Source organism: Perognathus longimembris, chromosome 13, assembly GCF_023159225.1.
Source record: "Perognathus longimembris pacificus isolate PPM17 chromosome 13, ASM2315922v1, whole genome shotgun sequence".
NCBI classification, from domain to species: domain Eukaryota; kingdom Metazoa; phylum Chordata; class Mammalia; order Rodentia; family Heteromyidae; genus Perognathus; species Perognathus longimembris.
Window position 1 is genome coordinate 18147653 of NC_063173.1, and position 19711 is coordinate 18167363.

General features: G+C 43.8%; 1 protein-coding gene across 5 annotated transcripts in view; it reads right to left on the reverse strand.

The window, feature by feature from the left end:
* The window catches only part of Irag1 (inositol 1,4,5-triphosphate receptor associated 1), a 102803-nt gene that overhangs the window by 12298 nt on the left and 70794 nt on the right, over positions 1-19711 (reverse strand). For all 5 annotated transcript variants that reach the window (XM_048359377.1, XM_048359380.1, XM_048359379.1 and 2 more), the window contains 7 exons: positions 17024-17147; positions 14320-14350; positions 11832-11972; positions 10785-10916; positions 7830-7971; positions 1697-1746; positions 1078-1185 (listed from right to left, as the gene is read on the reverse strand). In XM_048359377.1, coding sequence (XP_048215334.1) covers positions 1078-1185; positions 1697-1746; positions 7830-7971; positions 10785-10916; positions 11832-11972; positions 14320-14350; positions 17024-17147 — 728 coding nt within the window. The remainder of the gene's footprint in view (positions 1-1077; positions 1186-1696; positions 1747-7829; positions 7972-10784; positions 10917-11831; positions 11973-14319; positions 14351-17023; positions 17148-19711) is intronic.

Sequence of the window (19711 nt, forward strand, 5' to 3'; positions counted from 1 at the left end):
TGTATATGTGGTGCTGGGGAATCGAACCTAGGGCCTCGTGTATCCGAGGCAGGCACTCTTGCCACTAGGCTATATCCCCAGCCCCTTGTCTGTTCCATTTCTTGATTGTGACTCAACATCAGTGAGCCTGGTACCAAAATCAGGTCCTGAATTCCCCAAGGGGAGGGGAAGGACACTTGCAAAAGCCCATCGTGAGACATTTTTCTTATAGAAAAACTGTCTTTGTTTAAAGAAATTGAAATGGCTACTTTAACTCTTATTATTTATGCACTCTTCCTATAAAAATATCAAAATGTGGACTGGGTATAGTTCAAGTGGTAGAGGACCTGCCTAGCAAGCACAAGGCCTTGCTTTCACATCCTAGTACCACAAAAGTAAAAAGAAATAAATAGAAAAAGACACCAGTGTTAAACTTTCAAAACAAAAAGGAATCAAGGAATAAAATTTCCCTGTCTAGAGATAACTATTATCAATGGTTTTACATATATTCATCTAGAATTTCCCATGTCTTCACATAGATACACTCTTTGAAAGTATAAACTGGAATTATACACGTGTATACACATACATATATATACTTCTTATTCAGAATAAATTATTGACAGTAGTTCCATCCCATAGAAACGCTGTGGTAATCGCATTGAGTCGTTTTCCGTGTTTCATTGTTATAAACAATGAGACAATGAATTGAGGCAGGATGATACCAGCTTTAAGAATTCCGGCTCCGAGACTTGAGAGCCTAGGGTTCAAAGCTCTACCCTATCAGTCACTGGACATGATAACTTTCAGCTACCCAGAGCCACTGCAAAGAGGGAAAAAAAACTGAAGCATGAATGTGTAACTGTTTACAAGGATACATCCTGTGCTATGAGAACCTTATATAAGGGACTGGAACATTTTCAGAGCAGTGGAATACATGTGGTTTGAGGGTTTTGTTTTGTTTTGTTTTGTTTTTTTTAGTCTGTTCCTCACATTCTGTGCTAGAAACTCCTCTCCTTTGTTGGCCTTGCCTCCATGTTGATGCCCTCCCCATAACTGTGAACGTGAGGGCATAGAGGTGGATATCATCATACTCACCAGGACTGGTAAGGAGGGGAGCGGTGATGAGCTAGGTGATTGGCCAGGCAGGTTCAAGGCATTAAACTTGGGCACCACAGCAACGCTGACCCTCCGGCGGGGCATGTTCTGTGGGAAGACAAGTGACCCAGGCCTGCTGTCTTGGAGGTAGCAATAATTACAGTTCTAAAAGCCTACCGGTTCCTAACATTTGGTGGATATTTTGGTTTCAGGGTAGTGATAGTGTTGGGATAGTGTAGGAAAGAGTAACCAATGTGAACTCAAATTTTCTGTTGGTGATAAGTAATCTCTCAACAGGTTCCTATTTTAGATAATGAGATCTTTGAGTAACAGCGTGGAAATGACCCCTCCTTACAGTGTCCAAATAACACTGTAGATAATGTATAATAACTGCCTATAGCAACAGCAAAGCTTATGCATCTTATCACATTTGTTGAGGGGAGGTCAGGGAAATTACATATGAGTAAGAAAGGTGAGAAGCCACTTAGTCTAGTGATTGCAGCTTGGTATAGAGGCTCTCAGGCACCCATGTACCCAAGCGTGAAGGATTGCTTGGGTGACCCCTGAAACCTCTGTCACAATCTGGGAGCCAGTCCCAGTGTTCCTTGACCATGCATACCTTTCCCATCGTGAGGGACATGGATCGAGCCGTTCGAGGGACCCCATCTTCTACAGCAGGAAGGAACAGAGAAGAGAACTCATGTAAGTTTTAGAGTAGGCTCCAGCAAGACATGGTAGCAAGACACGGGCCAGAACTGAACTTCAAGGGATGATCCAAGGTCTGGATAGTGAAGATACTTCCTTTTCTGAGACGATCACTTGCAGAGTGGGACTCCCAGACAATGCCTGTGTTGCTGATCAATGACATTGACTCTTTGGTTAACTGATTTTGATTTTCTAATCCTCCTGTCCAATACTGGTTTGGAAACAATCCATTCTAGTTCTAGTCTTTAATGTATCCCTTTCATGTTTTAACATACTATTTTATTTTTAAATGAATCAAGATTTCTATTATTTTCCTGAATAGACCTTAAAACAACAGCAATCCCCTTCGACCTTTATTCTTTCCCTCTTTTTATCGCACCTTGTTTATACTTCTAAATTATTCATAGTTATTTGTCATTAATTATACTCCACAATTATTCACTATGGTAGTTATTTTCTACAGTTTAGATCTACTCACATGCTTACCAATGCCTTTGACAAAATCATTTGTTCTTGCATCCTACTCTGTCTTTTAAATTCAACTGCATTCTTCCCTAAGTACATTCTTGAGCTGTTCTTTCAGCAAGCAACTGGGAGAGGCAAACTTTCTTATTAGTTGTCTCAGAACATCCTTACCTAGCCACCCGCCTTGTGTAATAGTTTCTGTATGTGTCATTTCTAGGTTTATCAAGTCTCTAGGTTGCTCTCAGATCTTTGAAGTGGTCATTTCAGTGTTTTCTGATGCTATTATTACTTTTGAGAGTTATTGCTTTTGTCAGTCCTCATAAATGAACTTCTTTCTCTGGTTACTTTGAAGATCTTCTCTTTATCTTTACTCTTCTACACTTACTATTTACCTGTTTTTATTTCTTCTGCATGCAACTAACTACACTTTTGGAACCCAAATATGTGGCTATTACTTTAGTTCCAGAAAATCTTCAGTTAGTCCTTGAATAATCCCAGTCCCTACTTTTCTTTCTACAGACCACTTCATAAATGGACTGTAGACTTTCTCACTCTATATTTCATTCTTATAATATATCATCTATTTTTTCCATCACTATATTCCTCCGCATTTTCAGTAACCATCTCAAGTCTATCTTCTAGTCAAGATAGACCTTCTAGTAGTCTGGGAAATGATAACTGTCAGTTCAGGAGGAGGAAATACAGAGAGAACTATATACTGGTTATTAAGGGCCTCAGCTCAGTTGTAACACTTCTTCATTCACAAAAACTGCCACATAGCCTTGCCTAACTTTAAAGAGACAGAGAAGTGCATAGAAGAAGATCTGACAATAATATTTCAATAGCTATGCCCATATGAACACATAAGATGATGCCAAGCTAAATGAACTTCAAGTTGTGGAAACAAGTGGTATATCACTGTTATTGTTATTTTCAACATGCCATGTGAAACAGTGCTTTTTTTTTCATATTTCTTTCCCGTGGTTTTTTTTTTGGCCAGTCCTGGGGCTTGGACTCAGGGCCTGAGCACTGTCCCTGGCTTCTTTTTGCTCAAGGCTAGCACTCTGCCACTTGAGCCACAGCGCCACTTCTGGCCGTTTTCTGTAATGTGGTGCTGGGGAATTGAACCCAGGGCCTCATGTATACGAGGTAAGCGCTCTTGCCACTAGGCCATATCTCCAGCCCTCTTTCCCGTGGTTTTACCTCGGATATCCCTGTAACTGAGTTTAGTGTTCTGGATATTGTATATACATGTACTGGTACTAGGGAAGGGAAAGGGAATAGCAAAATCGAGAGACACTGGATAAAATACAAACCAATGCAACAGCAATACTTACAAAACTATATGGTGTAAACCAACTGTACAACTCATGGGGGGGAGAGGGAGATGGGGAGGGGGGAAAGCAGAGGAAAAATGAGGGAGGAGGTAGCAAGTTGGATAAGAAATGTACTCACTGCCTTACTATGAAACTGTAACCCCTCTGTACATCACTTTGACAACTAAAAAAAAAATCACAAAATTTAAAAAAAGAAGGAGATCTGGAATATTGAGAAATTACCTCATCTCCAGTAGCTACCGCATTTACCATTATTTTTAAATATATATATACTTTCATTTCCATGTTTTCTATCCATATTTTATGCTTCTAATAATTAAATTTTTGTGGTACTTGAGTTTGAATTCAGAGCTTGTGAGGCAAGTGTTCTACCACTTGAACTACATGCCCAGCCTCTTTACTTTTAGTTTGGTTTTTCTGATAAGATCTTGAGCTAATTTTGCCCTAGCTGGCCTCAGACTACAATCATCCGACTTTTACCTCTTAACTACTTGGGTTTACAGGTGCTCTCCACAACACTGAACTTTGTGTGCGTTTGTGTGTGAGTTATGGGGCTTGAATGCAGGGCCTAGGTGCTGTCCCTGAGCACTTTTGCTCAAGGTTAGTGCTCTACCAGTTTGAACCACAGCACCACTTCCAATTTTTCATTGGTTAATTGGAGAGAAGAGTCTCATGGGAGCTTTTCTGCCCGTGCTGGCTTTGAACCATACTCCTCAGATGTCAGCCTCCTCAGTAGTTAGGATGACAGGCGTGAGCCACCACTGTCTGATGTTCTTAGACTATAATCCTATCGTTTGATGGGTTTGATGAGTCTGATTTGTAGATTTGTGTGTGTGTGTGTGTGTGTGTGTGTTCGATAATTTCATGCTGTGAACTTGTCTTTTTCGAGGCTTTATTTAGAAGGATCTGTGTGTCCTGGGTGTGGCGTGTCTCTTTGGAGTGGCTGATGGTTCCGGAGGCACATCTTGCTGTTCTTTCTGGTTCTCTGCACATTGCATCATCGTTGCTGTCACTCTGGGCAAGTAACTTTTCCTATGAGGAAGGAGAAAGTATTTTTTCCTACTGGAGCTTAGGGTGAAGGGGACAAGCTTCTTCTTTACTTGTTTCTTTGCTGGCTGGTGGTTTGATGTTCTGTGATTTTTTTTTTTCCTTAAGCAAATTAGACTTCAAGATCTAGTCCTTGGAAGGTGTTATCTTTTGGTGTGGCTGTCAGTGTGGACTCTTTCCACAAGTACAGGTGAGAAGTTCAAATCCTCTTCATACAGTGTGCCAAGATTCAGCCCCCATGTAACTGAGGCCGCCCTGTCCCCAGGAAAGCTGCAGGGTCAGCTTGGTTTCACTTCTCTCTTCTTTTCTTGTTTCCATGTATTTCATTTCTTTTCTGTGGATTCAGCTATTCTTCTATACTGCTTATTTTATTCTGTCCAGCAGAAATTTCTAAATATTTGTGGTCAAGGGATTTTCAAGTTTTCCAGTCAGCCAGAATAGCGGAATCAGAAAATATTCTTTATAAACCAAGAGTTCAAACAAATTAATAAAATACTCATTTTTACAAGTGGGCAAAGGTCTTAGAGTACAGATAAAAAGGAGAGGTGTAAGTGTTTAATAAATAATTGGAAAGCATGGAAATACCAATTAAAATGAATAAATTAAATATTGGGAGCCTGTAAAAGTCAGTGCTATTTTTTTTTAAGAAAAAGAATGATGGTCAATGATATAATGAATTAAGCATCATTGTGCTCAGTTCATTGTGCTTATTACTTTGGAACAGAAATTAAGTAAATAGAAATACCAATGAGTTATTTGAGTAACTGTTTCCTTGACCTAGGTTTCATATTTCTACAAATGCATCTTAAGGGAAGAACCTGAACCACAGATAATCAGCATGTTAAATATTTATAAAAAGTTTATTAAAAAATAAAATGGGTACTGTCTCTTTTGAAATCATGACTATTTCACTTCACCGTACTCTTCAAGTCGCAGCCAGAGATCTATGATCATATAAAGGCTTCAACGGCAAAGGCTATTAGGGAATGTCCGAGCATAACTTACAGTCATGACTGTTGAGTAGGCCCTCTCCCTTAGCCACAGTGCAAGTGCAGGTATAGCTTAGAGAAACAGAAGTAGGGCAGAATAACCCAATCAAGCCAGCTGTCTTGTCCTTTCCTATGAGCCCCTTTCTCATCCCTCCACAGCGTGAGTATGGACTCTGCAGCATGCTCCCCCAGAAGTCTGCTTACTTCTGTCAGAGCCCTGGCTGTGCTGCACTGGCTCCCATAGCTCCTTTGGATCTGGGACTGCGTGTCTTGAATCTGGACACAGAAACTGCACATTCCAGTATTACATAGAAACCTTCCAAAGGTGCTCAATAAACAGCTGGCGAATGAATGGGATTCGTGGGTAACTACTTGATCACATAACTTTTTTTTTTGAGCTAGGGTCTTGCTAAGTAGCTGGATTTCAAATTTATGACCTTGTCTTCACCACCATGCCAGGCTTTATTCCATGAAAGTGATTGGAAAGTGGTTGGTAGGAGACCTTAAACCTTGCAGAGTGATAAAGCAAGAACGTATGCATGTGTTAGGATTTCCCGCATATGTGGCGACTTCTCTCACCTCCAGTGCTGCTCTGAGAGCTTTGTCATAGGCCCAGGGGCCTGTGGCTCAGAAGTCTGACTGCTGAGATCCAGAGCAGACAGCCTGCCGCATGTGTGTGCTGCCTTTAGACTCTGGGACATGTTAGTGATATTCCCCAGGAAACTTGTGAAACCTCCTGTTTATAAAGGTTTCTTCATCTGTTATACTTTCCCTCCTCCTGGCCTTGGGAACACGGATGTTTGCATTCCACAGGGATTCCTGATGTGACAAAGTCTATTTTCCCCAGCTTGCCACCCCACTCAGCCTGAGCCCAAGTTTGGCAGCACCCAAGGAGAGATTCTGGGTCCAAAGCACTGTTATTTCCTTTCTGGACTGAGCAAGAACCTTCCAGCTCATTTTTCCCCATTTCAACCATTACTCTAATCTGTCCTGCATACTGAAGTCAATGAATCTTTTAAAAATAAAATCTGGTTATGTCATATGACATATGCTCAACCAATGACGATTCTCTGTGCTCAGGGACAGAGGTCTGTGTGTTAGCATGGCTTGATGGCAGTCCTAACCCACCAAGTCTCACGTCACCATCACAACCTAGGAGTGTAAACACATCAAACCATTTGCTTCATCTTCTCTTCCCGACCTCCACACCTTTACCCATGCTATCCTTCCACCTAGGATAAATCTCCTGCTCTTGACTATAGAACTTGTATTTTACTTTAAAACTCCTGCCAGTTTCCCTTGACTCCCTCAAGCAGAAAAAAGCAGGCCCTTCTCTGTGCTCCTATAGCCATCTGAATAGAAATTTGAAAAGTATTTCTTCAAAACATTTGCTTTACCTATGAGTCTTCCATGTCGTTTATCTCAACAGTATCTTCTTTATCCAGGCCCTCCCTCTACCCCTACTGCCCAGACTTGATCCCTGAGCTGGACTGAGGCAGTAGCCTCTCCATGGGGCTCCTGGCACTAGCTTTCCCTGGGAATGTGTCACTGCGATTAGAGGGAGCCCACTTAAACTGCATGCATTTCCCTTAAACTATGGGTCATTTTCTCTTTTTTTTGGCCAGTCCTGGGCCTTGGACTCAGGGCCTGAGCACTGTCCCTGGCTTCTTCCCGCTCAAGGCTAGCACTCTGCCACTTGAGCCACAGCGCCGCTTCTGGCCATTTTCTGTATATGTGGTGCTGGGGAATAGAACCTAGGGCCTCGTGTATCCGAGGCAGGCACTCTTGCCACTAGGCTATATCCCCAGCCCATGGGTCATTTTCTTGATGGAAATCCTTGGTTGGATTCCCTAATGCTTTCCAGAATAAAGCCCAAATTCCTCAGTATGTGCTACCTAAAAGGGAGCCCTAAAGCACAAAGACTGAGGAGATCTAGGTCCATTATCACATAGTACACATTGAGTTCTTAAAGTCTGTGGGCTGAAGTCAGCTGCTTTGGTGAACTGGGTTAGGAGTCAGGGGTCACTTTGAGGCCATTGGAATTTTCTGGGTCCAGGCCCCCAGACTCAAGGGAAAGCACTGGGGAGGAACAGGAACTCTTGCCCAATCAGAAATGGGTCTCAGGGCTGTCCTCATCCCTCTAGTCCTAGCTGAGAATTAGGGGCCCATGCTGCAAGACCAAGATGGGGGCCAAAATCTAGTTCCATACCAGAGGGGCCACAACTGCGGCTTGAATTCTGATTTGCAAGTTTCTTAAACTCCATGAGCTCTGCGTGGTCCTTCTCATAAGTCCTCTTCAGATTCTCCACATACTGCATCATCACCTCTGTTGCTTTGGACATGCGCTTTTCCTGTAGGGAAGGAGAACATGAGCACTGTGGGTAATAGAAAAAAAGATACAGGCAGCACCTGTCTACTCTGTGTGTGGCCCTGGGCTGTGAGGATGGAAAGGACAGAGGGAAAGGCCTTGGTTATGAGAGTCTGGTGCCTGTGCTTTGGGATCCAGAGGTGAACTCAAGCACCTGCTATCCAGGTGCTGCAGGAGGTAAGAAGAGGAGGGGATTTATTTCTGTTTGCAGAAACTGGGTTGGGAAGCTCCATGGAGATGGAGATTAAGCTGTGAATTCAGGATGTATGTAGCACCTGGGTGCAAAGGAGACAAAGAGCAGAGGCCAAGAGAACTTCAAGGTGAGTTCTCAGAGGCAAGGCTTCACAGGGCTTGTAGGGAGGTGAGGACTTATTGTCCAGATGCTAATTTTAGAGATTCAAAGTGGAGGCCATTAAAAATTATGCTTGGGGGCTGGGAATATGGCCTAGTGGCAACAGTGCTTGCCTCATATACTTGAAGCCCTGGGTTCGATTCCCCAGCACCACATATATAGAAAACAGCCAGAAGTGGCGCTGTGGCTCAAGTGGCAGAGTGCTAGCCTTGAGCAAAAAGAAGCCAGGGACAGTGCTCAGGCCCTGAGTCCAAGCCCAGGACTGGCCAAAAAAAAAAAAAATTATGCTTGGATAACAGGTCTAAACCAGGCTGCTGGTTTATACCACACAATCATTTTGCTTATGTAGAAGCCAGAAAGCAAATGGATTTGCTTTTAAGAAGAGCAAGTGCCTTAGAAGTGGGTTGTAAAAGACCTTGAATTCTAGATGAAGGAACTTGGACATATTACAAAGGAAAAGGGGAGCCATTGAATGTCTTCAAGTAAGGGATGATATCATTGGGTTACGAGTGGAGGAAGGAGGGATCAGAGAAAGCAACAGGGAAATCTTGGACAAGTGCCTGAACCAGTCCAATGGAAGCAGAAGGGAAGGCAAGGACATTCAGAAGCCAATGTTGGGGAGCCATCTAAACAAGGGTGGCATAGTCCTATGATCCCAGTATTTGGGAAGCTGAGGCTGGAAGATTTTCAGTTCAAGGCCAGCCTGGGCTAGAGTCTCATAAACAAGCAAGTTGCAGGGTGCTAGTGGTTCATGCCTGTAATCCTGGCCACTCAGGAAGCTGAGATCTGAGGATCAAGGTTCCAAATCAGCCAAGGAAGGAAAGTCCATTAGACTCTTATCTCCAATTAAACACCAAACAGCCAAAAGTGAAGTTGTAGCTCGAGTGGTTTTGCCTTGGGCAAAACTAGGCCCTGAGTTCAAGCCCCAGGACCAGTACACACACACACACACACACACACACACACACACACACACACACACACACACACACCAAGCAAGTAAGCTAGCAAACAATACAGAAGGATGAAGACAGAATTAATAACACAGAGAACTAGCAACACATTTAGAAGGACTAGCACAATAGAGGTGGCTTTTGCTCACATGTGCCTCCAGGTCCCTAAAAGGAGTGTGATGAGGCTCTGCCTAGCTTCAAAGGGACTTTCCCTCCAGTTTCCCTGGTAAAGGTCTGCAAAACCATGTAGGATTGAAACCAGCATTTCCCTTGCATCCTTCCTGTATTGCTTCTCCCAGCTGGGTGACTTCCTGGGCCACACTGCTGAGTCAGGAAGACACAAGGCAGGTCAGCACAGTAGCTTGGCCTTCTTTCATTTGACAGGAGGGGCCCAGGGTGTACCAGAGAACATCCTGTCACACAAGCAGCAGAGCAGGACACAGGACTCAGATAATAGCCACAGTTAAAATAACATCCAAATGCTTTACAGGTATTATGGCAACCATATATGGCAGGTACCATAACCATCCTTTTAGCTGAGATGCTAAAGCGGAGCTCTGCAAGGAGCCCAAGGTCACACAGTAAAGGAGTGTGGAGGTGGGGTGGGAATTGAGGCAGCGTGGCCCATTGCCATTGCACTGGAGCCCTGGATGCTTAGTGTGGCCAAGAGGGAGCCGAGTTTGGCCCTGCACCCCAGCTTTGCCATCATTGTGCTATTACAGTCACAATATCCCTTGGAAATGGCTGGTGCCAGGAGCATTTTGTATTTGGTTTTTTTTTTTTTTTTAGGTTTTGAAATACTTGCATATACAAAATGGAATATCTGGAAGAACCCCAAGCCTCAATGTGAAATTCATTTGTGTTCTCTATATACATGTCATATATAGCCTGAAGGTAGCTTTATACATATCTTGGTGTATCTGAGTTTTGATTGTGAGTTGCACAACTTTCCACCTGTGGTATCACGTAGGCTCTCAAAAGTTTTGGAATATCTTGTGTTTTCAGATCAGGGTGCTTCAACTTGCATGTTTCTTAGACTCTGCAACTTTGTCTAGGAAAAGAATGGCTACCTGACAGAGTTACTAGAGGATTAAATTAAACAAACAAACAAACAAAAAAACACGTGTTTCTCCAAGCACATTTTGCCCATGACTAGTTCCATGGGAGTTAAATAGGTATTTTGTAAGAACATTCTACGAGGAGGAAGTTTCTTCAATGAAATACATTTGGAAGATGCACAGAATTCTCAAAAGCAATACGTTTAGAAAACTCCAAGAAAGGACTGCAGGCAGTACACAGTTCTTCCAAGATGTACTTCCATATAGCAGGCCATCAAAAATATTCTGAGTCCTACCTCAACCTAAATGGGAAGCCTAGCCTTGAACCAATCATCCTTGGGTGGAATCTCTTGCTGTCTCTGCTTGTGTCGCGATGCTGGGTATGACAGTGGAGCAAAGCTAGTGGGCGAGGCTGGGTGCTGTCTCAGCTCACCTGGCGGACGGCCCCCACCACCTCGGCTCGGCTGGAGAGGCGGGCAGCCAGGCGATGCAGGACAGCAATGTCCTCCAGCAGCTTCTGGTAGGTCTCCCGGTGCTCACAGTGGTGCCACAGCGATGCTGATGACTGAGAAGTGACAAGGAACATTACCTAGGGTCCTTGCATTGTGCTACAGACCCCACTGTCTGTGTCCCCCAGAGTGGATATGCTGAGATCCTAACTTTTCCCTATGTGAGGGGTGTTTGGAGCGTGCTTATGGCACAAGGGTGGAGCCCTCTTTAATGGGATTTGAACCCTTAGACAAGGGATCCCAAAGAATTCTCTTGCTCTTTTTCCACTACGTCAGAACAGAATGAAAATTCTAGAGGTCCTGTAAGCCCTAGAGAGGCCTCATGCAAACTGACCATGCTAGAACTTGGATTTTCAGCTTCCAGAACCATTAGAAATAAATATCTGTTCAGGCCACCCAGTCTAGATCACTCATATAGCAGCTCAGACTAAGACACCTACCAAGCCTGAATGTGGCTCTCATAAGACAAGACCTAGTGGTGATTCACTAGAAATTTGTGGGTTAAGATATGAGGGAATAGGGGTTTTCTGTGGCTTGAAGCTGGGGTTGTAGCAAAGGGACATTGGGAAAGAATTTCAGGGGATCAGAGAAAGAAGGTATAAAAATTGGAGGTAGTGGAGACTCAGGCCTCCCAAATCCAACTGTTTTATCAAACAAGTCCTGGGCAAGATAGCAGCTGAAAGAAGAGGACTTGGAAGGGCCCAGGCTACAATGTCTTCTAAGGATTGGAGAAGCCCATGTGGATATTTTGTAGCTGGCCCCCTCCTGAGAAACTCCCCAGGCTCAGGGGCCTAGCCCACAGACCGGAAACAGCCAGTCCCTCCCTCAGGTCCTTCCAGATCACTGAAGAAAACTGTCAATATCTACCCTTGATTTCTCATTTCAAGAGACTCTACTTGGTGCCTGTAACCCTTGTCATGTCCCTTGGAGACAGTCCTCCATGGGTTCCTTACATTAGGCCCCACAATTACCGTAATGGAAGCTTTGAAGTTTTCCAGTTCTTTCTCTGTGTTCTCTTCCGTCAGGTTGCGTTCCCTTTCAGCCTGGTTAATTCTAGCTTCCAGGGTGTAGCTGTCATTTCTAAAGGCCAAGGACAGTTGTACAAACACGTTCTGTTGGGAACAAGAGTGCGGGAGAGGTGCTAGGAGGAGTTACTGCCGGGACAAAGCTGCAGGTGGGTTTTTTGCTCGAGCATTTTACAACAGTCACCAAGGAAGCCATGTGCAAACGAAACTTCACCTCACAGTCAACCACACAAAAGATGGAGAAACAGTCATTTGAGGTTTGGCCTAAGTCCTCCCCAGCACTAGAAAATGAAATGCATTTTGCTAATAGACAGAGAAGGGGAGGGATGAGGAGAGGGGAGGGAAGAGGAAGGGGAAGGAGGGGAGGAAAGGAGAGAGAGAGGAAGAAAGGGGGAGGAGAGGAGGAGGAGTGGGAGAGGAGAGGGGGAGAGAAGAAAGGGGGCGGGGAAGAGAGGGGAGGGAAGAAAGAGAGGAGGAGAAGGGAGGGGAGGGGAGAGGAAAGGAGAGGAGCACTTTGCTTTTCCCTGAATTAAAAAAAAAAATGAGATCCTGTGTTTGGGTTTAGCTAAACATAGCTTTTGCAGCTGAGTGTATAAGCAGTTTGGATTTATTGCATGGGGGATTATGGAGTTTTTGTATGAAACCTCTGTATTTAAAGAAATCCCATTTGAAATTTAAACTTTGTTGATTTAAAGCAAACTACAACCAGCATCTAGCCTGAGTATTCAAAAATCCTACATTAATAGCAGCCTTAAGTAGCTGCCAGGAGATGAAGTAAGACAGATATTATCTAGTTAGAATAAACGCTCTGGAATAGATATTCCATGCCTAGAATGTTGCTGGTCTTCCTGCACGAGTTTTGAAAGGCGGTATTGTTCAGACATGTGATTCCTGGAATAATAGGAAGCTACTGGGGAGGAGAAATAGGCAGATGGACTCCACACAGGAAGGAAAGAAGGAAGGAAAAAAACAAAGAAGGGTCTTCAACTTTGCAGCCTTCCTCTGACCTATCAAGTGGTATCAGCTTTCTATTCTGTGGTCACTGACTCTGCCTGAGCTTCTGAAGGTCATGGAATGTGGCCCATAATGAGCCCTCTCCAGAGAAGTAAAGGTAATGAACGGATAGCATGATGATGATGGCAATATTGAAAACAACCCCATCTTGATCATCTACTATATGCCAGCGTTAGTGTGAGTGTTTATGAGCTTTAATCCCACAGCAACCCTGTGAAGTAAAAACTGCTCTGATTTTGTGGATAAAGGGATTGAGGCCAGAGAAATCTTGAACATATTTGAGGTGACAGGGAGGAGCAGAGTCAGGATTTAACCTCACACTCCCTGATTCCAAAGCCTGTTTTACCTCCACCATGCTGACAGCAGACCACGTTAGTGTCCACTTGAGGACAGGATCGGTCCCTTAAATGAACTGCCCATGGCCTGTCTCTGCAGGGTTCCGGTGGGCTTTTCACTCACAGCCCAGTGATAAAAAGTCTCTATCTTCTCTAGCCTTGTTCTAGAAGCAATGCTCCGTGCTTAGTTCCCTATGCCTGGGTTATCCCCTTGATGGCAAAATGACACAAGGAGTCCTGAATTCAGACAGAACATTTGACTACAAATCTTGCTTTTTCCTAAGGACTGGAGTTGGGCTATTGGGTAAATGATTTTACATTTAGCTTTCTCCTCTGTTTAAATTCCTGCTCCCAATGCTTTTCAGAGCTGCTAGGAGGATCCACTGAAAGGAGGCGCGTGAGTGTGTTATGAGCTACAAGTGCAATGTCTGGTGCAAGGTTATTGCTTCTTTCTGTATTTTGTTGACTGTCTTTGCTCACTCAGCCGGTATTCAGGGATCATCATTTCTCACTGTCTTACCTCTGGTATGGACTTTGTCAATCTACCCCTTCACCAGCATGGAACACAAACTCCTCTGAGCTCACTTACCACCCATACGGGGACAAGGAGACCCCAAGGGAGTAGTGGTCAAATCAGAGGACACTATGCCAGGGGTAAGGTGACAGCTGAGCTGGCCCTCTGGCAAAGACAAGTGTCTTCTTCCTCTAGACCAAAGTTTCAACTTGAAATCCAACTACCTTTTAATAATATGGAAACACAGCTGCTCAATTCTGCAGTCTCTCAGCTGACTGTGGAGCTAAGTCTACATTGAAAGAATATGGGCAGCCCTTCACAAAAAGAGTTCAAATTTTCAACTCTCATCTCACCTCTGAATAATATCTGTCAGAATCCTCCATGAACTGAGGCAGGAGTAGAAATCTCTGCTGAGATTCTGTATGGCTGGGTATGAAAAACCCCTTTTTCCCATAGTGCTTCATTCTAGCTTTTAGGAAGGAATGTTAGGGCAGAAGTTGGAAGAAGGAACAGTTTGGATAAGGTCAGTCAAGCACAGACATGCTATTTCACCCAGGACTGAGTGACTTACCTCAACTTCCTTTTCAGTGAGTGGAGGGGCGCTGTGAAAAAGACAAGAATGCACAAATGAACGTTATCCAACCTACTAGGTAACCCAAGGGTGACTCTGAATAACCAACAGACCGGGTGTTTCCAGGAATGGCGTGAGCCGAGCTGGTGAGATGGCAGGGATGCAGTGCCCTGTGGGTACCCTGTCCTCTGTGAGAGAGTGACCTTCACGGAGGTAGTGTGGCAGTGTCACCAGTACCTCTGTGAGTTTTATGTCCATTGTATCAGGTATCACAAGTCATGCTGAGATGGTGTGGAGTGCTTGGGAGGATTGCACAGGCCATATGCAAGCACTGTGCTCTGCTTTACAAAGGATTGTGGATTTGGGTATCTGTACATAGGTTGAGACTTGGGGTCCTGGAACCCCAGTGATCGTGGGATGACTGCCTATGACACTGAGATTCCGTGGACACTCGGAAAATGTTAGCTATGCTTACTATTCACTCCAAGGCTTGCTGTAGGAATTAATTTTTTTTAAAAATTCTTATACATTTACAAACCATATACATCTGAGTTACATCCTAGTGTTTCCGGGACTATGTTAGGTCTGTAAAAGCTGGCTTTTCCTTGTCTCTGAGGGCTATGACAAAGGTCTATTTGAGCCAGAGATTTAAAAGAAGGGCTGGAGTCTTCTCCCCAGTAAAACCCACTGATGATGGAAATCAGAGTCACAAGGGTCTCCCAGTTGGCACAGAAGTGACTTTCTGTAAGGCTCTCGTACAGTTCCCACAGCCTGTGCTCAGTGTACATCCCCTTATCTGCACACCCACTCTGTATGGCTGCCACTGTGGCTCTTGCTAGTAACTAAAGCTGACCCCATTTAAAGCCTAGATAATGTAAATATGGCTCAGGCTCTTTCCTGTGCTGGGTGGAGAGGCTGGGAGGGGTCTGACCCGCGTCATAGGACTTGGCCAGAGAATACACCATCAATAAGCTTCTCAGGAAACATAGTTTCCTCCCTTCGACGGGTGCAGAGAGACCCTGAGAGCAAAGGTAGGGGTCAGCCATCTCTGCAAGGGGGCTGGTTCTCACCCTTCATGAGGGATAGTGAGAGCCTTCCTGCCAGGATGAGGCAGCAGCAAGACCCGGTGGCCATCGAGTCAGCAGAGAACAGAACACAGGATAAACAACTGCAAAGATGTTTGGTGCATACCATTCCCAGCACAACCCCACCCAGGGGCCCTTTCTCTAAGGCCCACGTACCATTCATTGTTATGTAGAACATATACACACTGTCCAAATGATTTATCAGAGCACACTGAGGTGCCTGACTCCTGGGTTTGTTTGGATCTGATGTGAAATTTACATATTCTCATAATTAACCAAACAGATTTTCCCCTTTTCAATGACTTCCATTCTAGTATGTTGCACATCTATCCTTTTTTTTTTTGACATAGCGGGTTCCTAACACTGAGCTGTGCCTTACAAACTGATGTAGGCAGTAGGGAGGCAGAGTTGTGGGCTGCCGAAGGAACCGTGTCTTCATGCGACCTTTGGTAAATCCTCGAACATTTAAATCCTCTGCCCATCCTGAGAAATTGGCTGTTTGTGCTGAGTTATAGGAATTCCTTATACTTTCTAGAAACAAGTCCCGTATCAGATAAATGATTTGTAAATGTTTCTTTCCACTCTGTGGGCTGCATTTCACACATGGGATGCAATGTTTGGAGCACAGACTTTGTTATTTGGGAGTATTACTCATCTATTCCTTTTTAAAAAAAAAAAATCTTGCTGCTTCTATGCCGTATCTAAAATTCAGGACCATAAAGTTTCTTATGTTTTCTTCTAACCATTTTCTAGTGTTACTCTCTCATTTTTAAGTCTACGGTCCATTCTGAGTTAGTTTGTGTGTGTTATGTGAAGTAGGGTGGTAACTTCACTATTTTGCAGCTGAAATCTAGGTCTCAAAATTTTTGCATCAATGCTTCATTTTGTCATTTGTGTGTTTCAGGTTAATCATTATCTCATTATAGAGGCTTTCCTTCAGTCCCTCTCCAACATTTTACTCCTATGTCATTCTCCATATGTGCCCTATTTCACAGATTTCCTAGACACTTCAATATCTCAAATCTCCACGCTGTTCACTTTATAAGCTCACAGTTACCACGGGCCTGTTCATTATGTGCTAACACTACCCTAAGTCCCTGCTCACATGTGATCTCATTTAGCCAGCACCACACCATTGCTAATGACAGAACATGCACGGTCCTTATTGTACAGGTAATGAAACAGAAACTCCAAAAGCAAAGGCACTTTCTTCTCATGAGAGAAAGAAGTCCAGTTTTCCAAGCAATTCTTCCTGTGTTTCCAAATGTTCACCCCCTCTTCCTACACAGTTATGAGCTCCAGAATCTCTCCATTATGGGAAAACTCTATTTCTGAACTGAAAGGTACATCTCTTGGCCAGCGCCCATGATGCTTTGCCACCATGAGAGCATGGTAACCCTCATGACCTCAAGGGCTGCACCTACCTCTGGACCCAACCTGCTCTTTGGGTTGGAAACCCTCAGCCTGGCCCTTCCTTATTCTTTCTGTTTTGGCTGCATTACCCCAGCATGAACCATTGGGCTCAAGACTGCCTCAAGACTGGTTTGCTGGGTTCCACATAGAATCTGGCCCAGAGGAGACCCAACAACGACCTGTTGTAGCCCGCATTCAGATTTTACCTTCCAGGCAGAGACTTGTGGACCCGCAGTTTGCGTAGCAGCACATCAGAAATATTGGGCATAATATCCAAGCCACCCTTTGACTCTTCTTCCTCAATAGCTGGGGAGACTTCAGAAGGGGGGCCTGAAAAATAAAAACGCTTCCTTATAAAGTGCATGTTTAAAATCACATCAGTACTATTGGCAACTCACTTCAGGGAGTCAGGTAGACTTTCAACACTTATAAGCACTTTGCTATAAGTCAGGGGCTTTATAATTATCATCTTACTTTATCATCACAATGACCAAGTGAACAGAACTTGATCATCCTATTTTACAGCTAGGTAATCCAAGGCTCAGCAAAGGTAAATAACTTGTTCAAAGTTACAGGCCTCGTAAAGCCTGTCTGTTCAAAATTCTTCCTTGCAATAGTTCCCCACAGTGTCAAACAGTATCTTTTCTTGGGTTTTTGAGGCAGGCTCTTACTATGTAGCTGAGGCTGGCCTTAAACTCACAAGGTAGCTCAAGCTGGGCTCCAATTTAGGATCTTTGTGCTTCAGCCTCCCAAGTGCAAGAGATGCTGTGGCTAGAGTCAGAAGTTGGGTTCTGGAAACTGGAAGGTGATGGACTATAATATTTTGGAGGAAAAATAAAACCTATTTTATAGGCTTCTCAAGAAGTGTCTTGCCTACTGATTTTTCACAAATAAATTCAAAAGTTCTATCTTTCAGATCCTACCTAGAAGTTTTGATTTCAGAGTCCTACAACTAGGACTAGAAACAGGGATTTTTAGCTGGGTGCCGGTGGCTCATGCCTGTAGTCTTAGCTATCCAGGAGGCTGAGATCTGAGGACTGTGGTTCAAAGCCATCTAAGGCAGGAAAAGTCCATGAGACTCTTTATCTCCAATGACCTACTCAGAAAAGGCTGGAAGTGACACTGTGGCTCAAGTGGTAGAGTGCTAGTTTTGAGTAGAAGCAGCTCAGGGACAGCTCCAAGACCCACAGTTCAAGCCCTACAACTGACAAAATGATGATGAAGAAGAAGATGATGATGATGACGATGACAACTAGCAAAGAGCTGGAAGTAGACATATGGATCAAGTGGTAGAATACCAGCCTTGAGTAACAAAGCTATAGGACGGCATCCAGGTCCTGAGTTCGAACCCCATGGCACAAACGCGCGCATGCACACACACACACACACACACACACACACACACACACACACATCTCTTGTGTTTTTCTTTAGCCAATTCAGATGTCCTCATGATGTACAATGATTACTTTCCATTACGTGCAAGAATTTATATGATATATCTTAATATATTTACATTACATATCTATATTTATATTATTATATGTCTCTCATTGCCTTTCAATTAGTAGCTTTCTGGCCTATATGGTCATTTTCCAGGATTATCAGCCAGGCTGGAGGTCAGAACTACAGGCACAGTTGTAGCAATCATCTAAATGGAGACAACTGGGAGTCACATGAATAGAAGCACCAGTAAGAGAGACCAAGCAGAGAAAAGAGGAAATATAGTTAGATTCCGTTACATAATCTTTGGTGGACAGCAATGAGTAATACCTGTAATCTTGGCTACTTAGGAGGCTGAGATATGAGTGTCATGGTTCAAAGCCAGCCCGGGCAGAAAAGTTTGAACCACTATCTCCAATTAACTGGCTAAATTGGTAGCTTGGATCCAGTGTTAGAGCACCAGACATGAATCGAAGTATCAAGCTGGAGTATGAGGCCCTGAATTCAAGCTCTAATATTGGCATACATACATAGAAAATCTTTACATTCACCGAGTTTTCCAAAAATAGAATGGTACTTCTAAGTTTCTTGATATTTATTCAAATAAAGAGGCTAGAGGACCATCTGTTAGAGATGGAAAATCAATCATCTTTCTCTAGGTATAATTTTGGAGTAGAGTAGGTGTCCTCCTCAAGACTTGTCAGCTCTTGGGTTCTGTCCTGGCATTTATTATTCACTGACATTTCCATGTGACAGACAGCAAACTTTGTATTGCCTCTGGCCTCGCTCTACAGTGTCATATCCCTCCCATCCTCAGCAGAGAACATGAAGTAGTGGATGCTGAGAACTCTGCATGATCGATTGAACCATCTGAAGTCTGTTCATCAAGTGACACTACACCAGGAGCTTTTACCTAGGAAATTCCCCTAAGTTGGGGGGTGGGTACAGTGAGGAAAGAAGGGGAAAAGCAACCAGTTAGGGCTTCTAGCTTTATTAAAATAGCTGCTTAAAAAGTGGTCTCAGAATTGGTGGACTGTAAAACCACCATCCTCCTGAGTGCAGCCAAATTAACAAGACAATACCTAAAGCCCTTCGAAAATATATAATCAAGAATATACGAAAAGGCAAATAGTCTTCAAAAGAAATGGCAAGAGAAAGACAGAATGAATGTGAGGCTTCCATCCCCCTGCTGACTGAATTCTGGAAGGCAATTATGGGAGGAACACTTCTGATCAAATGTGATAACTTGAAGGGAAGTGGGCATAGAGACGAGTCAGCAGCCTGTGGAGAAAGTTTCTCTAAAGAAGAAAGTTCTTCATTCTACTGTTCCAGCCCTTGGAAGAGAGAAAAAGAGTAGAGAAAATGCCCATGTTTTCAATGGAAAGCCCCAGCAGAAGCCCTCATAAAACTCCTCACTTCTGAAAAGTAGCCCAGTAGCTAGTTTCGTTGGA